Below are 20,610 nucleotides of genomic sequence, written 5' to 3'. Positions count from 1 at the left end.
TGCAAAATAATAATAATAACAATAATAATAATAATATCAACAACAAAACACAAAATGATAAAAACAAAATAGGCTTCATAATATCTTGGCTTTCATAATTTATATATATATATGTATATACATATATATATAGTTGTGTGTGTATATATATTGTAGATATATATAATATGTATATATATATACATATATATATATATCTTCAACCCATCGTCAATGTATTGTTTCTGAAAGTATTTAAATATAAAGAAACCCATTGAGAATTAACACAGATTCACCGTATCTCAAAAAATAAATAGCTATATAACCCAGAAGTGTTGTTTGTTTCTGCCTATCAAAATATTGATTATAATTGTTCATGAAAGGACAAATTACAGTTTTCATTACTCTAACTGAAAACCTTTTTACTCCACATGTAATGCTGTGAGAGCAGATGGGGAGTAAAGTTCTTCAGTGTCAGAAAGTTAGCATCTGATTCTTATACTGATACACAGTATTGACATGAGGTTTAACTTAAAGTAATTACTAATTTCCATCACCTCTCTTCTACCTACGCTCCAGAAATAGATTCTGCTCACTTTATTCATGCTGATTGGTAACTTTCTAGGAAAGGAGACCCTCTGGAATCAACAGCATTGCTTACAGAGTAAGGCACTATACCATGAGTAACTATAGTCCATAAAAGTTCTCATTTTGCACATAGACATTACAGATGCCTAAACTTCTCTAATTCAGAGATATTGCTGCTAGCCTCTACATGGCCTTGTGATGTCACAGTTATATGAACCTGATGACTTGAAACTCAACTAAATACAAAAGAGTAGGTATTTATAACAGAGTCCTAGTTTGCAACAATGTGGTAAAAGGCTGTTTCTATTCAAGTCAATGACAAAACTCCCATTTCATTCAGTTCTGCAGTTTCAGGCCCTAGATCTGTATTCTGCTGTGACATGTACGTGCAGAATAATTATAAGCATCTGTTAGCATTTCCTTTTGCTAAACCCCAAGAATACAAATACATTCAGCCCTCCCAAAGAAACATCTTAATGTGCACTTCTGGCAGTTTCTTAGGCCATGGATACAGTGAACATCTGACTTGAAGAGGGGGAAAGACCACTGAATGTCATCAGCTCTGAAACAAGAAGATTGTGGACGTACTAAACAAGTACGTTTCTGTGATCAAATATATACTGAAAATACATTTTCAATATAAAAAGGAAATGGGTTATACAGAAAGGAATATGTTAGTAGTTAAAAGCTTTTTCTTTTTTTTTTCTTTTTGGTATAGTAGTACCTGAAGGGAGAAGTAATTTTTGAGACTGCATGCCCTTGAACAACTGTTTAAATATGGTAACAATTTCTAATGCTATTTTAAGTACATGCAGATTTAATTAAACCAAATTATCAGGGGTGGGGTGTTTTGCTGGAATCAGTCAGTCTTGATTAACATCCCAATTTCTTACTTTATTTTATCATATAGTTTTTCATTTCCCCCTGCTTTAAATAACTCCGACCACAAATCAAAACCCCATGACTGAATATAGAGATTGGAGGGAGAAACCTTTAAAATTTGTGAACAGTATAAACACACAAATGAAAGCTAAAAAGCAGGGCTTAGGAACAGTTACTTCTTGCTTTGAAAACCCTTCTTGTGTTTTTGATGTACCTATCATGCAACCCACTCACCACATGTAAAAATCCCCTTTTCTTTCCTCACTTGGAAATTCTCTCAGGCTAGTTTCACATTTTCCAGGGCCAGCCCCTGTGCACCACATAAAAGTTGGTATCAAACTCAGTATCAGACTTCTTTTTAAAGGCTCTGTCAGCTTTGACCAGGAAAACCAGGAGCCTAAACTTACCCTACTTACAGTCAATGGGAGTTTTGCCATTGTCGCTTTTGGGAAGGTGCTGGGATTTTAGGACTCCAATGCTCGTAATTAATCACACATGAGAATAATTTTAGCCAACATGAGCCATCTCACCTGCTTCCCTTGCCACTACATTCTGAGATCAACCATGATACAAGCAGCCCGTTTTTGAACAATCAATTAAATTAAATATTGTTGGATATGGTGCCACTCATTCAAAATCTGTTCTCTCCCTTCACACTGCCTATAGCACAAGGATCCCGTGGTTCAGCCTGCCTTACCTTTAGTCATGTAAATAGTTTTACTACTCTTGTAAGATCTGTAGACATCAATGAGCCTGTGGACATAAGTAAGGGTAGATGGGCAATATGCATCTAATTTTAAGTCCAGGTCCAAAGTTCAGTGAAATAAAAGGTACTGTCCTTAGCTGTCACAGGCTATGTTCCTGCCACAGCAGTTCCAGAGCCTGGCCCTACTTCTAGAAAAATCAACAACAATTCTGCCACTTGCTTCAAATGAAGCAGGGTCAGGAACTTGATTTGTTTAAAATATAAAGATAGATTATTTGTGCATCTTCCCCCCCCCCCCCCCCCCCCACTACCATTTGGTATCCCTCCCTTTCCCCAGGAAGAAAATACTAAAAAAAAAAATTAAAAATAAAATAAAATCTGCAATAATTTAAATCAGAAAGCCTTGATATTTTACAGAATACTTTAGTGACAAATTTAGTGTTCACCCAATTGTTACAATTTTTTAATCTTTTTTTGTTTTTGCAAACTGCAAACAAGTCTGTAAAAATGCATTGTATAAAAAGTACATAAATGTATAACCCATTAGCTGTACTATGCAATCTAAATACTGTGAAATAAATTAGATAGAAAACTTAGCTATAAGCATGTATGTTGATATCTATTCAACGGACAAAAGGGCTTTTTTTTTCTTTTCTTTCTTTTTTCTTTTTTTCCTTTTTTTCTTTTTAAATCTCTATCAATACATACATATACAGACACGCTCCCATGCACACATACATCTACACACACACAGACACAGAGCAAACCCACACACACACACAAACAGTTTTGGCTGACAAAAAATGAAGGCCCTGATTACACTGCTTAAACATGGTTCTCGCCATGAAGGTGCTAACACGCTATCCCTAGCCAATGTGACCGGGTTAAATTGTGCTATCTTTTTTTTTTTTTTCTTCTTTTTTTTTCTTTTTTTAAACAGACTGTGCTCTCAGCAAGGTGGGGAGCCATGCTAGTGCTGCTTTCTGTGAGAGACATTTTGAAGCCCTTCCTGTCAGAAGGCAGCTAACAGGGGCTTGGTCCTGCAAACCTGTGAGAGTCTGAAGATTCAGGCTCAGGGTTATCAAACTCAGTGTAAACAGGGCCTAAAGGTTTCTCCCATTCCTTCTTCTCATCTCCCCCTACCCAAAGACACACACTGTAACTTTAACATTCTTTTAAATACGACAGCGATAGAATTTTTTTTTAAACCTATCTACCTATGCCCTATGGGTTGGACCCTTCAGGTTAGGTGTTGACACTGAAAATTAGGTTTTACAGGTAACGCGCAAACCCATTAAGAGTTGTCGTGCTAGAGGGTGGTGGTTGAGATGGCCAGCCTTTTGTTTAAGATTGCGTTTCAAACAGAAATCCTACCACAACTGCCATTTTCATTGTATTTGCAGGGGTGATGGTGGGCATGGCCCAAAGCTGCTTGCAATTTTACATCAATATTTTCTAAGTGTACACCAGCACTTTAGGTTCTTCTCACACAAATACCATTTTGAACGCTCATGCTTGTTAGTAACAAACAAGCTTTTAACATACTGTGCTTTGCATACAAACATTCATTGTTTTAAGAACATTAAAGTGAAGCCAGAAGTGCTTATACCTTGTGTATACATACATATATACATACAGAAGTATATATACATATATATATGTATGTCCCTTGTATAAAGTTGTTTCCCAATGATGCACAGTTGCTGTGCATCAGGGATAAGTCTTGTGTTGCATATGCAAAACAAGTACAGTTATGGACCTTGGATTCAAACAACTTGGATACACATCCCAGGGCTTTTGAGGGCTTTCTTCAAATTACAATTTTCTGTTTAGGGCAGAATTTGAATTTAACTGGTTAGCAGATATACTAGCCTGAATGTAATCAACCCACTGACCCTTAATTCAAACCATAACTTATTACAGGTGAATGGTACCAACCACAAACAGACTTTTTAGAGGCTCGCACAAGTGTCTTTGGTGTATGTGTCTATTCAGTTTAAGGTACAAAATAATAATAATAATAATAAAAATAAAAATAGCTATTTTGTGTGCTGTAGCAGTTCTTGTATAGCTCACAATAAGTGCAGCTCTCAACCCCTCCCACACCCAACCACCCTCCCTTGCAAATGTTTGTTAAATAAGGATTAGACAGGTCAGACACCATTGTAGTGCAAATAGTAAACGATTAAAAATTTTTTTTACAAAATATAGAAATGTTTGGCTCCAGTATCTGGACAAACATATTCCTTTCAAGTATCTCTCACTGAAGATTTTTTTTTAAACAAGTTACTTCCATTTAAAAAAAAAGTCTTTCTTTTTTTTTTCTTTTTTTTTTTCTTTCTCTTGCAGGTAAACAGTTTCAAACCAACTAGGTTGCATAGTTCTAACGTTGTAAGCACCTTTACAATATGTAACTTTTATTCTTTCATTCACTCTTTTTAATCATTTTTCTTCATTTTTCTTTTCTTTTTTCTTTTTTTTTTTTTGTAAATGTAGTGCAGAAGATGAAGGTGTATACACCTGCACAATATTGTCTCTTTACCAATGTAAGTATATGTAAGTGTGTAGTGTCTGTATGTATAAAGGTATGTATATAAATACATAGCCACATATATATCCACACAAACACTACACACCTACTCAGTTCGTTGGTAAATTTTGGGGGAAAGTGCCAGTGAATGTAGTGTTCATACACATGGCTTTTCAAAGAATTTCAATGACATTTTGGACTTTGTCCAAACTGCTGCAGGTTAGATGAGCTGCTACCATGGCTTGAACTGATGGGTAGCTAGGGGAGGGAACATAATTCCCCTAGTAATAGCTAATGCTTAACATACTATCTAATAAGATAAGGAGCATACTGAAAGGAAGGGGAAATCCCCAACCCATACCGTCATTCAAACGTATCTCATTCAAGCCTGGGATCATGAAGCTTTCTTCCTCTTTATAGCTGTAGTCTTTTCTGATCCTCAATATGTCTTTTTCTATTTATTATTTTTACTTTCCCCTCTTTTTTTGTGTGTGTAGTTGTGTTTTTTTTGTTGTTTTTTTTTTTTGTTTGTTTGTTTGTTTTCATTTGCTTGTTCTTGTTTTTATTTCAGATGATTGTTTCGTTCAAAAAGGCTTTTATACCATGTCAGGTCTTTCCTCTTCTTGGGCTTTTAAAACGTTCTCTTCTCAACATAAAAAGAAGAGTCTTGTGCACATATGTGTCTATGAACAGCCACACTCCTCCACAATCATATTCTGTATATCTTTCTTGATGATGTTCTGGCCATCGTCATAGTAGAGCATGGACATGGGCCGCAGCTTGGTGGGCACACAACATGACTTGAGGTTGGCAAAGGGGCTATGGCCCCGCATGCGGTAATGGTTGATGACAGTGGAGTGGAAAGATAATGACGAACCAGATGTGCCTGCTATATGGCTGGGGCACTCTCCTTCGCAGTAGTTGGCATGATAACCTGTAGGTGCAATGATCCAGTCACTCCATCCTATGTCTTTGAAGCTGACAAAGAACTGCTTCTTGCAGCAGATGTTGACTTTGCCATCACACTCCAGGCCTCGTCTCCGCCGCCTGTGCTGACGGTCCTCTGAGTGCCGGGCAATCATCATCAGGAAGGGCCGGTGTGATTGCTCCTTCTCCTCTTCTCCTGGGACTTCTCCAGCATCCTTTTCTTTCCCCTCCCCGTCATCTTCCTTTTTCTTCTTCTTGCCCAGTAGCACCAGGCTTGCCCCAGTCTCTTGGCACAGGTCACAGGCAATCCGCACATCCAAAGAATTCTTGCCTTGGTCCAGGAGTCTCTGGACACTGCTGGAGACAGGAAAGATGTGCCAAGTGCTCTTTCGAGTGTCCACTGCCTTTTCTGAAATCAGAGTCTCACTCCTTTCACCTTTCAGCCCTCCATCCTCCATATCTTCTGCTCCTTCAGAGTTGCCTTTTGGCTGCCGCTGCTGTTGAAACAGGCGGATGGTGACTTTTGTCCTGCTGCGGTTGGCCTTGGAGACCTTCAGGAAGAGCCACACTTCAGCATGTTCCACCACTGATAACTCACTGCCTTCCTTGGAAATCTCAAAGTGCAATGTTTTCTTGGGTGTGCCTGATTTGGTAAATGAAAATAGACAGGAAGAGCTAGTTAGTACGTCAGTTTGCATTCTGTTAAAGAGATCTTATTGTCATTGCAGACATGGAGTTCTCTAGGTTTCCTGTTTTGCTCTTTACATTCTTATGATTCTTCTGTTCTAACCTTTCTTCACCTAATCCCCTTCTCAGATGCTTTTGTGAAAATTCTTTAGAAAACTACTTGTTTGTCTGTTGCTTTCCAGTACCATATTTTAACACTGCCAGTAATGTATTATAAGCTTTTTGTTATAGCAATCATATCTTTATGCTCATTTATGCATTTATGCAATGCATGGCAAATAAGCATCAGTAGCTGCTAAGAGTTCACTTCCTAGAGTTGCCTTTGTGATCACTATTAACTGAAAGGCAGAAATGAGTTTGTGACGACAGTCCATGACTATGTGTATCATACACATTCAAATCTGAGCCTAATAGCTAAGGTTGGGGAGTGAGTTCTTTGGAAATGAGGTGGGAATGAGGTCTGTCCTTTCTCCCTCTGTAAAACACCATTCTTCGTGTGCATTTTAAAATGAGTTGTAAATGTCAGTTGTCTCAAAAACAAAGAAATACTAACACATAAGCCTAAGCTTTCAGAGGGGTTGCAGAGCTTTATTGTAAAGAATTGCAGAACTGCAGCAGGCAGACTCTTCATCCTGTGAGATGTTAGCTGTAAATCCTGTTCTTAATTTAACACACTGTACTCGCTGTGATTATAGTAATGGTGAATACACTGAAAAAATGTGCTAAAGAACTGTATAATTATGAGGATGGTTCTCTGGCATAATTGTATCAACTTGCTGAGATGTCATGATGATGATTATGATGGTGAGGGGGTGTTTCTCTGATACAGAGCTCATATCCCTGGCAGAAGTTGGAATGAATAATGAGGGCTGTTTAATGATTTGATCACTGGAGCATGAAAAAGTTAAGAGAGAATGAATTTGCTGTGGGGAAGGGGTATTATTTTTTAAAAGAGGTCCTTTTCTATTTTCTTGACAAACGAAAAGTCCCCACTGGCATCTTTTGTTCTTTCTCAGGATGGAGGCCAGGAGTCACAGATTTGAAATGCACAGATATCTGACCTTAGTTGACAGACACAATATTCATAATTACCAGTTTGTCACTGATATTATTCTTGAAGTACCCACAGCTGTTGACCTGGTTCTCTGTGCAATAGTTCTGCTTGTCAGGGAAGCAGAATTTTGCACCCTGAAAAGGGTGAGTGGTGAAGAAAACTGAAGTGGTAGGAAGCATACAGGAAAAACTGCTCTTGTGGAAGTCTCCTCCTTGCTTCCCATTGCCTCTGAATTCCACTTAACATGACTTCCCTGACTATCTTACCGCTCCTGGTTTCTAAATTCTGTACACAGGCTGTATTGCCCTTTGAGCTACCTGTTGCTTCCCCCTCTGTGAAGTCCTGGCACTGACATTCAGCTTTCCCTGGTGGCATTCCCAGGTCAAAGAGACAGACATGTCTGAATTACTGTGGCCAAAAGGCGCAGTGTTTTGTTTTTGTTTTCCCTCTAAGTGAGAGTGTGAAATTGTAGACTTTAACTGTCACTGAGATAGGAAAACACATGGTTTGTGTTAACTGCTTCTCACAGACTTTGCTGATGCCTGTCTCCAAAGCAAGCTCCATTAATTTCTAAGAGAGCTATGTGAACCCGTGGGACTGTACCTTAGAAAAGGAAGTGGATTATAGAAAAGACAGGGCAAACTGACCAGTACTGTGGGGAGTGGCAGAGTTACTGTTTTTCTAGTATTTTTTAAATGAGAGTCATTCAATAATGACTGAAGGCTAACACCAGTTTTTCCATTCTGGAAGTGAAACCCTGGCTAAGCTGCCAGCTATGTTGGAGCAGAGGGTAGTTGATAGGCATTAATCCCTCACTGGCCTGGGTTTCAGAGCATGAGGAGGTGTACAGTGACATTCTTCCAATCCGAAGGAAACCTGGTCCAGGAGGCTGGCTGCATACTATGTAGGGATGTTATGGAGACCGTGCTCTATCAGACTGGTTACTTCTAAGGTCTTTGAGGACTTCTGATACAGCCTGCACCTCCAACCCCCTGACCCTGTCTCACAAACTTATACCATGTTCCTGAGGTACTAGGCTGGACACAGACAGCAGTTCTGGTGCTAGGAGGGATCCTGTGAATGAGCAGATCAGCAGTGCTGGACATGGACATGGAAAACTGGCTCCATTGTGTGCTCTGAAGAGAGCAGCTGGGGTGTGCAGCCCTGGCCTGACTGGGGAAGAAGCTGTGTGGCCCTTAAGACCAGAAAAGCTGGGCAGCTCTGTGTTACAGAATAACTTAAAGCTGTTAAGTGTTAATGCATGGTATTTCACATTCTGTTATTTCCATTCCAGTGGGAACTGAAAATAGTTATGAAGTGACATATCTCCAACAGTAAATATTCATATTACTTTATGCACTGGCCCGGAAGTGTACCCATGCAACCACTCTTTTTGACAGATATTACATGAAAGAAACAAGATCTCAAGAACTCTGATAATTGTTTTTTCATATGCTCCTGTATGTGTGGAAGTTGATTTTTTCCTCATTACTAAAGATATGAGAAAGCAAAAGTACAGGAGTACATCTGCGTTGCTTTTTTTCACTGGAGAAAAGTGAGTTAGAGCAAGGTAGCATATGACCCGTCCTTATGCAGCTATAACAGCTTCCCTGTAGGTTGTTGTTGTACTGGATATTAATGTTAGCTACATTTTCACACACAAATGGTCAATTCAGCTTCTAAACAAGATGCAGGAAGCTTATATGAGACTAATATTCCTGCATGACACAAAATACTGAGTCCTCAAACCGACATAACTAATAAGAGGTTTTAAAACAATTTAAAAAATCATTCCCTTTTTCAGATCCTTTTTAGAAGGAAACTGGAATGGTGCAAGGCTGGGGATAAAAAGCATGCTTTTATATTAGGAAAAAAATGAGCTTTTCTGAATTTTCTCCACATTCACAATTGGTGTGTTGTGATCATCCAGCACAAACGATATGAATGCTGCAATCTTTGCAAGGTTAATTATGCTCAGACCAGCTCATTTTGAAATTGGGTTTTGGCCTGGGCTAGTACTGAACTGCGATCTCTGGATCGGGCTTATGATGATTACACATTCACTTTATAACAGGATCTTTATATTTCCAAAAGGTTCTGTGCTACGATAAAATACATTCTTCAGGTTTTCCGAGACAAAATTCTGCTGTATTTCATTTTCTCCGTGTTTTGCTTAGGGATTTAGCAGTCTTTCCTTTCTGGTCTGAGTTAACGACCTCATTCAAGCTCTTAGAAATACATGCTGTTCATCTAACTGAAATTATAAGAGGAGACATCCCTGCATGTTCGGGGTAATATCACTTCCATAATTACACTCCGTTTATCCCTTTGTCCTGACTTCTCATCTGCCACAACTGATTTGCAAGGGTCTTTTTTTCATTTCTAATCATCCTGCTCCTCCTGCCTGACTCCTGTGGAAAGACCCACAGCACAACAGTGGCAATGCCTTCATCACTTCAGTGCTCATACAAACAGCAACAGCAACAGGCTGGATTGTTATCGTGGCAGAAAGAGGCTGGAAAAGGAGACGAGGGATTACTTTGGCCCCCTTTGATTGGTTTTCCTCATCTCCCCTTCCAACAGCCTTGGAGAGGCCACTTCTCTGCTTTGCTGCTAGGCAGAAGTCCCTTCCAGGAAAAGGGCTGGGACGCCGAGAGAACCCTCTAGCAAGGACATGGCAAACGCCATGAAAAATGGTTAAAAATATAAGCCCTATAAAGTAGTGCATATATGGTAAAAGGTTTAATGGAGGGAGTTACTGAATGGAAAGGAAGCATAGCATCGGTATACACAGCACGAGAGTTTGCTCGTATCTGTTTTTCTCTTCAGTGGTGCTCGCACACCCTTTTAGGACAGAAACCTGAACCTGCCCACACAGGTGCCCTGCTCTCTGCCTCCAGAAGGGCTCATGCAAAGGATTCTGCCCACTGCCTGGTAAAGGACAGCATGGAGGGCTCGCACGGCCCAGGACCTGAGGCTCAGGGTCCCTCCGGGCTGCAGCTGCGCAGCCAAAGCTCATTGATTTGCAATTTGCGGCCTGCTTCAAGATCAGGCCCCGTTAGTTCAAGCTATGTGCACATACCAGAGAGGGCTTAAGCTATACAGTTAAGAGGATTTTTATTTTTATTTTTTTAATAAAATGCTAACATACTTAAAATGACGTCCCTCCCCAACCATATGCTGTTAAATGATTAAGACTGATTTTTTTCAGAATGAAAGTGATTATGCTTCCTGACTTATCATGTGACTTATTCTTAATTTCTCTTAATACGCAGTATTTAAATTTTCCATTCAGAAATGCTCACTGATTAAGAAGGTGCTGTTACTTTAAATTTCCATTCTTCACCACTGCTTAATTTTGAACCGTTTTTACGTTATACTGTAAGTGAACTGTTTTTCCATACAAAGCAAGCTTTTTTTTCCTTTTTTAGTTGCTAACTTTACTACTGCCTATGTTTAGATTTGGGGGAATTTGTGCTGCATGCCAATCTGTAATTACATTCAAAAGCATCCTTCTCTTCACTTCTCATTTCCGTTCCCCAGGAGACAGAAAAAAAAAAAAATAGGTTACTAGAAAGGTTCCTCTAAAGAGAGCAAAGAGAAGAGCATGGTTATTGAGAGATAATTGCTCAAAATGTTTACTAATGAGTGACCACTAGAGTTAGATGAATTGTTCACAGGGCAGAATTTATTCAGTGAATTTAGCACTGTTATCGTCTGGCAATTATCCCCTGGGCAGACTGATTATTACAAATGTGTTATTACTGCGATTAGGCAGTGGCTATTTCTGTGAATACATTTCAGCTTATGAATCACTGACAAACGATTTATTCTAACTATTCACCACCCCACGTATGTGACTGGTCATCTGGGTTGCACAGTTTTGTTTCTGCTCCCTGACTGGGTGACGGCTGCCTCTTGAAAAAGGAGGATGAATTATGACAGAAATAACAAACACCTTATCTCTATGTTCAAATCCTCTTTACTGCCAGCAAAATGGGATTTTTGTTGTGAGAGAAAAAAAAAAAAAAAAAACTATTTCCCAAGCATTTGTAGGGGGGGGAAATAAAATAAAAAAGCAGCAACAAACTTATTTAAATACCTTTTCTTGAAAAATTAACCCAAAGGGGCACTGACAAGGTCACTCAGAATGTGAAATAATTTGGTTCTAGTGAACCTTGACTGTCCCCTGCCATTTTGTCAGGAGAGAAGCACTTTACATCCACAACCTAGAGTTCCTTCCAAATTGAAAGCCCTTCCCCCACATGGCCTTAAATATTTAGAAACAAAAAAGGTGTTTGTTTGGATGTGTTTGTTGTTTTTTGTTTGTTTGTTTTTTGTTTTGTTTTGTTTTTGTTTTGTTACTTGAGTTTTGCATTCACATCTAAAATAGCTCAAGGAAAGCTTAGGGTCACTTTCACCAATAGCATATTTCAAGATACAAATAATATCAAGTCTTTGTCTTTCACAAAAGAGATATTATTTTTTTAACATACTTTTAATACTTTAAGTTCTAAAATTAAGTGGATCAAAAGCTGTCACTGTTTTAATTACAATACTTGATTCCTGTGCAGTAAGGCCCAAATAGCAAGTATACTGAAATGAATAGCAAAACTTCCAATTACTTTCAGAAGACTGACGTTCAGTCCAAAATTATATCTTGCAAAACTCAGCTGCGTGACATGAGATTGCCTTTTCACACTCATATAGATAGAAGTAGATAGTAGGACTGCCCAGCATGAATCTGTGCAGGAATGTACACATGAGCAGTGTAGGTATATCCTGCACACAAGAGGGCACATGAAGGCACATACTTACAAGCAAGAATCTATCCACATTACAATGTTGCAGGTACAGCTGCATGGGTCTATAAGCCTGCCTCCTCTGGCATACCCATGTCTCTAGACATACATCTGCTTATACATGCATACAAACAAATGCATATCCATATATTTCCAGCTAGATTTGCATATCAAACTGAATGCATGACTACCCACAGAGGGACACATACAGTACTTTCTGTCCCTCTCTCTCTCAGGTATCTTTTTATAAACTGGTTCCCACCTTCTCAGATTCGTGTGTGCTTTCTCAAATTGTTCTCAAAGCAACCAATCTCCTTGAATTCTCACATTTTGTTACAATGAAACAGATTAATTCAGAATGGCTTTCTTCTTCTGGAAGTAACTTGCTTTCATTTGCTAAACTTCAAATCTTCAATAAAGTATGCCAAAGCCAAGGAGAAAGAAAAAAAATAAAAAAATGCAACACCAAAACCGGGGAGAAATAGGCTTGTTTTCTGAAAGCCAAGGAGACTGCATTAGAAAAAAAAGATGTGAGAAAATCAGCTCAGATGATGATTCATGGTCACATTTCTCAGTATCTTGTAAAAAATAATAATGATCATTTCTGATTCCAGATACCCAGAACTTCCAGCATCCATCAGTTTATCAGTTTTATCTTTTTCCCCTTTGCCTATTTCCTTCCACTGCATTTTTTTTAACTTAGAGTCTTCCACTCCAGTGAATCTCTGTCTTTTAAATGACCGAGAAGAGAGAAACAAGAGCTCCACTCAGAGAAGCTACAGATAAGCATAAAGATCTCTGGGATTCAGGATTCAATTAGGTAAAATAGAAGCTTGCAGGAAGGTTGCCTTGCATGGAGTAAAAAGCCTTTGGAGTGTGCCCTCTCGTGGCCATTCTTTATTCAGCACAGATATTCATACCATTAAATCCATTTCCTTTCAAAAGAAAATTGATGAAATTATTTAAACAGTCATAAGCGGCCCATCCTTTTCCTCCTCCTGAGCTGCCAGACTGGCTATATAAGAGTAGGCATCATGCTAAGAAAAGGTGTGAGTGTGTACATACACATATCTACTTATAAAAAAAGTTGGTATCACCTGATCAAGCCAGTTCACCTTGAATTCAGTAGGAAGGGAGACAGAAAGGTAAAAGCAGTGTAAACAGCCGTGACACTTGTTGTGGTTTTGTGTGCATGTGTGTTGGTTGGGTTTTTTTTTTTTGTTTTTTTTTTGGTCTGTTTGTTTTTTCCCCTCTGTTTTTCCCCTTCTCCTAATGATAAGCCTTTGGATTAGTATTTCTACCCAGAAATTCCCATTGCCTTCTCAGGTGCTGACGTTAGCAACCCATTTCATTGGTAGTTTAGTTGCCAGGATCAAATTCACTTGGAAAAATCCCAGATCTGCCTAATAAGCTATCTACTTAAAATAATGAACAAGTTAGTAGCCAAACATATTTTATGAGCAATCGCTATCTCAGTTACAGAACCTGTTGGATTTTCTCGTCATGAATGTATATGATCCCTCTCCTCAAAAGACAATTTTTAAGTCCTTGAAATAACCCACAGAGCTCTGGCACAGCTACCCTCCTAGCAGAACTAATCGAGGTTAGTAATCTTAGTTTGATATGCAAGTAGAAAATCACTTTCGTGTTTTACTTGTAAAACTGCCAAAGGACAGTAGGGTGCATTTGTAAACTTTTGCCCAATACTCATGGTCATTAGTTTTGCAAAGATTTGCCTGGATTTGTTAGCTGTGAAAACTAACTGCCAACTATTTTGCTGATTTCCTGGACGTAACTACACCTGTGCTTCAAACATATTCCCTGCATTTAGTTTCCCCTCTAACTGTCTGTAGCCTATGCTTGCTTGAATTTTGGTCTCTTATAAAAGAGCAGTCTCAAGCCAGAGCCACGTGCACAGGGCACTGTTTGTTCATTCACTCCATTTCATTGTATGTCTGAGGATACGGCTGATGAAGGATGGAAATACTAGGGTTTTTTTATGAAGGCAAGTAGTAAATGTGGCTTCTGAAAAGTAAAGGGAATGGCTGGTTTATGTCAAGTCATACCCAAAGGAGCAAAAAGCCTGAAGTATTATTTCTCTTTCCATAGACATTTATTTGATACAATGTGAGATGTTTCCACTCATTTTCATTGATTTCCTATTCTCCTCTTTTGAGACAGAGTGAGTTTCACATTAAAAGCAAAAAGAATATTAACCTGACTGTGAGAGTAACATGTTCATTCTCCTGCTTGGTGCTTTAAACTTATCCATACTCCTCTCAGTTACTACAGACCAAATGTTGGGGACTGTCCATGTGGCTATATTCTGTTCCTGTCTTTTTTTTTTTTTTTTTCCTTTTAATTTCTACCCAGCGTGTCATTTGCCTTCTTTTTGCCTCAATTTCCTCAACAGGAAAAATAATACTGCTTTAATATTTGACACACAATACCGCTGGTGCAGGAGTGGAAGAGAGCCCAGGTGAAGTTTATTCATGTGTTGCAGCACTGGCACCTGTAAAGCATGGTGGATCCACCAGTGTTAGCAAGACAACATCTACGAGCAGCTCCAGGTGAAAAATATATGTATCAGCAGTTGGAAGTCCACAGACTGGAGTCAACGTTTCCATTATAAGCCCAAATGCTGGAACACAGTTTCTGGGTTGCTGAGACCTCCTCCCAAATAAAAACCTGTCAGATATGGGATGCAGGGCTGGAGCAATTCTCCTGCCTCAGTTTCCAGGATGGGCTTAGGTAGAGGAGAGAGCAGGGAAGAAATTGCACGAGTACACAGCTTGTGCCCAGGGCATGCGGCCGCGCAGCTCCATAGCATAAGTCTTCTTCAATTAATTTGGCTAGCAGTGGTAGGACAACGCTATGTAAATCAAAGTAAGTGACGTGCTAGTATTGGGTATTTTATAGCGGGGGATCAGTGGCTGGACTATTGGCCAGTGTGTGGGCCATGGCACGATTTTCACTGCTCACGTGAGCCCAAGAGCCAATGGCTTCAGGAGTTGCCATTGGAGGGTGTCATACTGAATAGGCATATATCAAATTCCAAATTCCTTTGTGTCAGAGCTCAGGAGAGACAATAATGTGTTTACAAATGATTGGGACTCACACAGTGAAGAGAAACCACTGTTCATGCCATATGTGTTTCACAGTGCTCAGAGCGAGCTGCTGAATACCAGGTGGGGAATCCGACTCGTAGATCGACTAGGGATTTCATTGCATTTAAAAACTCATTTCTGAACTAAGGTTGATCCACTCCTGCTTCTCAGGACCACTGGCATTGACATCTGCCTGCTTTCTGAAGTGGGGGTGGGATGAAAAAAACTGAAGAGCCCGCACTTGCATACTGACGGGACTGATAATGTGTGTATTGACAAGGACGCCAAAGGCAAGGGCTCCTTGTACAGTTGGAAATCGGACAGCTAGCAGGAATGTCTGCTCTTAAAAGCATGCACACTTCTTGTGCATGGCTTCCCTGCAAACAGAACATCTGAGTCAACAGGTTTTCAGGACTGGAAACTCTGAGTGTTGTCTTAATTGTTTATACTGCTGCAGCAAACTTTTAAACAAAAATGCTTGGTGTTCCTTTGCATACTTTGCCTACCATATGCTGTACCAAACAAAACAATGACATTCTTTTAAAACCGTCTTGGCAACAGGAAAAATGCTTTGGCTAGACAGCATCATAAAAAGTTGCTGTTAGTTAGATGATAGAGTTATTGCAAGATATTGACACTGTTGCATGTATAAACATACTTGCACATACAAACAGATATACATGCACATACATATACATTGAATTACAGTGAGTTCTGGTCCTATTCATGTAGGAACAAGACAGTAAACTACAACTTTAGAGTGGTTTCCTATAGGCAGTTGATGTGAGCCTGAAGCTATTAGTTAAAAAATATCAATATTCTTAGCTCTTACTACATAACAGTTAGGGAAAACAGCGCTTTAAGAGTTCAAAATGCAACCTTGATAGGGTGCATTTTTTTGGCAGGAGAGGTTTAGGAGCAGAATCTTTTTTCCAGTATGCAGAAGCCTGTATTACAAATTGGATCAGCTACAGCAACTTGTCCAGTTCTATTGAAGTCATCTGACAATCCCTGCAACTCTTTACTGCCGAAGATGCTGTGTTAAATTAGAAAACAAAAATGCCCTCTCGCTTCTAAAAGTTAAAGCTGCTTCCTCAGATTTTATAACTTCCACTATATTTTTTACAAGAAAGGGCAGTTTCTCAAGTAGTTTGCAGATCACTTTCTGTCTTTAGAAAGTCCCCAAAAGGCTTCAGCCCTTTTTGTTTCACCATCAGCCCTGTGATCAACTACTTTAGTGCAAGTACTCTGGCTTCACAAGCAGTTTGGAGGACCCCTTTGCAGCCTGACTTTCTGCTCAAGATTGGTTAAAGAGCTTCCTCCCTGTGTGGCTGCCTGTGCTTAGCAAGTGTAATCTGTAGCCAAGACTAAGTCAGAGAAATCAAATTCCTTCAGAGACCTCCCCCCCCCCCAACCCATTCCTCCTTCTCCCTTCCCCCAGGTCTCATCCCACAACCTTGGAGAAAACAGTACTGCTGAGGAGAAGAAGTTAATTGCAGTTCTGGCAAGCAGGCTATTTTACTGTTTTGTTTTTAAGTACTCACCTGATTCCGCAAAAGTGATGATTTCTGAGGTTTGCTCCACAACTTCATTCATTTCAGCTCTTCTTCCAACATCATCCTCTATTTCCACATAGCCATCCTCTCCCACCTTCCCCACGTGGAGTTTCTTGATGGCATTTAAAAGTGCTGCCTTGGGCACCGGCTGGGTGATATTAGGTCTGTCCCTCAAGTGCAACATGTTCAGTATGTGCTTCTTTACTGCTTCCACCATCTCAGGCTGTGAGCTGGGCACATCCTTCGAGAGCGTGGCAAGGGCACATGATGGACAGTCAGTGACTGAACTGTGCCCCTCGGATCCTGGGGTTGGGGAACTCCTCACTATAATCCAGCAAAGCACCAACAAAAATCCTCTCTTCCAAAGCAAAGGCATCCTGGCAGCAAAAGTTGTTGTGATTCCCTTTTTAAAAGGCCCTGCTTTTCCTCCCCCTTCACGCACAGTTTTTTTGGGGCTGGTTTGTTTGTTTGTTTGTTTGTTTTTCCTTCTCTTCAGCAAATTCTCTGGAACAAGAACCAAAAGTTTTCTGTGAAGTTTTGTTTGCAGGTTCCCTCTCTGAATGCAATAAGTGCTGTAGATGTTTGTGGCTGTCAGGGAGAAGAGTTCTGACTCTGTCTCAGAGTAGGAGAGAGACACAGAGAGAGGGAGAGAGAGGGAGAGGACGGATTGGCCTAAAGTGAGTGAGTGAATGGGAGAGGGAGGGAGTTTTGTCTGTGAGTAAAGGCTATGATTAGGAAGGGGGAGGAACAGGCAGGCTGGCTTCCTTATGCTCATTGCTCCCCTAACACACACCTCTCTTCAAATATCACTACTCGGGTTTTCTGCCCTCCCCCCTTTCTAAAATCTCTTTTAATTCCTGTAAATTTACTCTCTTTTTTTTACAGTTTGACCCTCCTGGCTCCCTCCTGGCCGTCATCTTCCCCCCCACCCCCACCCTTTTTTCTTTCTTTCTTTTTTTCTTTTCCTTTTTTTTTTTTTTGTTTGTTTGTTTGTTTGTTTTATTCCTTCAACAGTATCACTGGCTTAACTAAACAGAGGAAACATGAATGAATGAAAAGAGTGAAACCTTTTATTAATGAGCACCTTGCTCTTGTCCTGTCTGGTATTGTTAGGGATAGCAGGAGATCTTAAATAGCTTGCGAACAAGAGGGCGCTGAGGGCAGGGGCTGAGAGTCTGTTGGGCAGAATGTTATTCTGCCTTGAGTAGAAGAGAAAAGATCTTTTCTACTCACTTGTAAATGCTGGAGGTTATCAACACTGGCAAGAGATCTGACGGGAGCAAAATAACACTGTTGTTTGGAGGGCTATATAATACATGATCCGCTCTCCAGCTGCAGTACATGGTCAGGCACTGAGAACCTAAGCCGGAGTTGGTACGGCACATATCGGTGACATGCTAAGGTACTGCCCTGGCACCAGAAATATCCCTGCTTCTATGCTAGTCTGTGCCTAGAAGTTCTCAGGCAGATATATTTAGGTTTGGGGTTAATCAAGTAATGTCTGAAAAATGCTTTGAAGATGGAAAGTGTTACATGTCATCTGGCCAAATCATACTTGCTCCTGACTCAGGCAAATCCCTCATCGATGCCAATAATAATTCTGTCTGAGTGAGGGCTGAGTAAGATCTTCTACATTTGGCCCATTGTTATTAGAAGTCACTTTTTGTTTCATTCATTTAAATGACACAATCATAATATTAGAATAAGACATCACGAATAAAACACAGTTGAAAAACCTGCTAGGACCCAGAGTTTCAGCCACTGTTGGTAGACCCTTGGCATTTTATACTGACAAGGGTTTTGCCCAGCAGTAGAAAGGCATGTGCTCTGTTACTGTCATGACTTTGTATCACCTTTATGTTCTGCAGCATCTCTGTTCTGTTCCTTACCTAGCAAGGGTGAAGCTAGTAAACTCCCTCATGTTTGGACGTGGTTACAGAAAATGAGAACGTTAAAAGCTGATGGAGTTTAACTTTTGAGTTTTTTCTGCACCAGACTAACTTTTGCTAATTTTCTTAGAGCCTTTTTTAGTAATAGCCCTCTTTCTTTTCCTTCCTTTCATACTCTCTCTCTCACGCACTTCTGCCTTCTTCTCAGGTGTGGTTACCTCCTACCCAGAAAATATTCCACTTTCACTATATTACCATCAACCATTGTATTTTAGTGGAAAGGAGTAATTTATAAATATAAGCATTGTAAGGTCTCTAGTTTCCATGAGATGATTACAGACACATGGGCTGAGAGACAGGCATGGGATTATAGTTAAATGAAACATACAGAAGTAACTGAACAATCAACCAAAGTTTTACAAATGTTATATATTGCAAGTCCTTTTCAATTAAGGTCTTTTATAAGTCTTTCACTGTTATAAGGCATCCACAGTACACCCTCATCTGTGTTTTACCGACCTCAGTTGCTATACTGTTATATACTGTTACACTTACGGGTCTGTCAGCATTATAAACCCTGCAGCCATTCTTATAAACACATCTTTGTAACACAAACCTCGCTATAATACATCTAAATTTCTTGGATCTCATGAACAGCCCAAAGTCTGTTGTAATTATATGAAGTCTGAAAGTCAGCTTGAAATAGAACTAAAAGTTTAATTGGATGAAAAAATAATTTCAGATGAAAATATGCATTCATGATTAGATGTACTAACAGATGACATAATTAAAGGGGTTATTTATAGTTCTAATATAGCACCTATCCCAACAGTGTCTGATGAAAAGTAAGGGATAGGCATATTTCAGTTTAAAAGACAGATAAGTATGTTTGGGTTCTTGTTGTGAGGTGTACATTGCTTGCCATATATAACAGGTACACTTATCACAGACAATCTATTACATATAAGTATAGCATATTATACTTGCATGCCATGGTGATGACAGATTTAACATTAAAGCATAACTTTTCAAAAAGCATTGTTTTCTAAAAGCGAGTCTGCTAGTACCACAGATAGATAGTTCATTAGTACTTACATACATACCTATATATATATATATATATATATATGTTCATGTCTAAAAATACATAGTGTTTGGATAAATATAGAAATGATGGTTCAGATTCTTTCCATAAAATTACCTGAGCTGCAAAGCTCTGTATATACATTCATTAAATATATCTGTAACAATATGCAACAGCATGCACATGAATTAAAAGTTTTAGTTTTAAAAGAAAAAAGCTGGTTTAAAGTTTTACCTCTCTAGTCCTCACTCTCAGAAGGAGACTGCTGTATTGTGCATTAAGAACTGCTGAAGTTCCTCTTTGTGGTACTTATAATGCGAAGCTTTATACTGTACTTCTCATGTGTACACTCACATATAGTGTCTGTCAAAAGTAAGTGGGCCGGATCAGTGTGCTGGATTGGTTAATCGTGTTACATCAGCAATTGACTGTTTTTCCTGTATGAGACATACTTCTGGTAATTATCTAATGGAAACTCCTAATTGTCTAGCATGACAAAATATCGTGAATTCAACTTGTAGTGGTGATCTCTATCCATTTAAAGAATAGAACCTAAAATGAGACTGAAAGCAAACATTATGAGTCAGGAAGACACACTCCAACTTGTTTTATTGCATAGCTAGATATAGATATTACTAGATGTAGATATCACTGATTTAGTTCAAATACAGTATTTGCCAGATACTTAATTAATAGTTAGCAAATCGTTTTAGTCTTCTATCATGCTGAGGATATATCAGATAATCTATCTACAAATTTGGATTACTTTCAAATTCAGGAAAATGCATTTGATTAAGAATCCTTTTGCAGAGGATATAT

At 39.3% G+C, this 20,610-nt stretch overlaps 1 protein-coding gene across 2 annotated transcripts; it reads right to left on the bottom strand.

Annotated features, from left to right (window-relative positions):
• Positions 1-2,501: 2,501 nt before the first annotated feature.
• INHBA (inhibin subunit beta A) lies at positions 2,502-20,126 on the bottom strand (the record flags this gene model as incomplete). 2 transcript variants are annotated; one of them, XM_082752750.1, is made up of 3 exons in its annotated part: positions 2,502-6,255; positions 16,807-17,322; positions 20,026-20,126. In XM_082752750.1, the coding sequence occupies 2 exons, from the start codon at positions 17,192-17,194 to the stop codon at positions 5,369-5,371; spliced, it is 1,275 nt and encodes a 424-aa protein (XP_082608876.1). In that variant the 3' UTR covers positions 2,502-5,368. The 2 variants fall into 2 exon arrangements, with proteins under 2 accessions (XP_082608876.1, XP_082608875.1); XM_082752749.1 differs by lacking the exon at positions 20,026-20,126 and having other exon boundaries at positions 16,807-17,593.
• Between the last annotated feature and the right edge of the window lie 484 nt (positions 20,127-20,610).

Source organism: Aythya marila (assembly GCF_965140915.1).
Source record: "Aythya marila genome assembly, chromosome: 2".
Classification (NCBI taxonomy): domain Eukaryota; kingdom Metazoa; phylum Chordata; class Aves; order Anseriformes; family Anatidae; genus Aythya; species Aythya marila.
The sequence above is the reverse complement of the archived record's forward strand: the minus strand, read 5'-3'. Positions and strand labels throughout refer to the sequence as shown.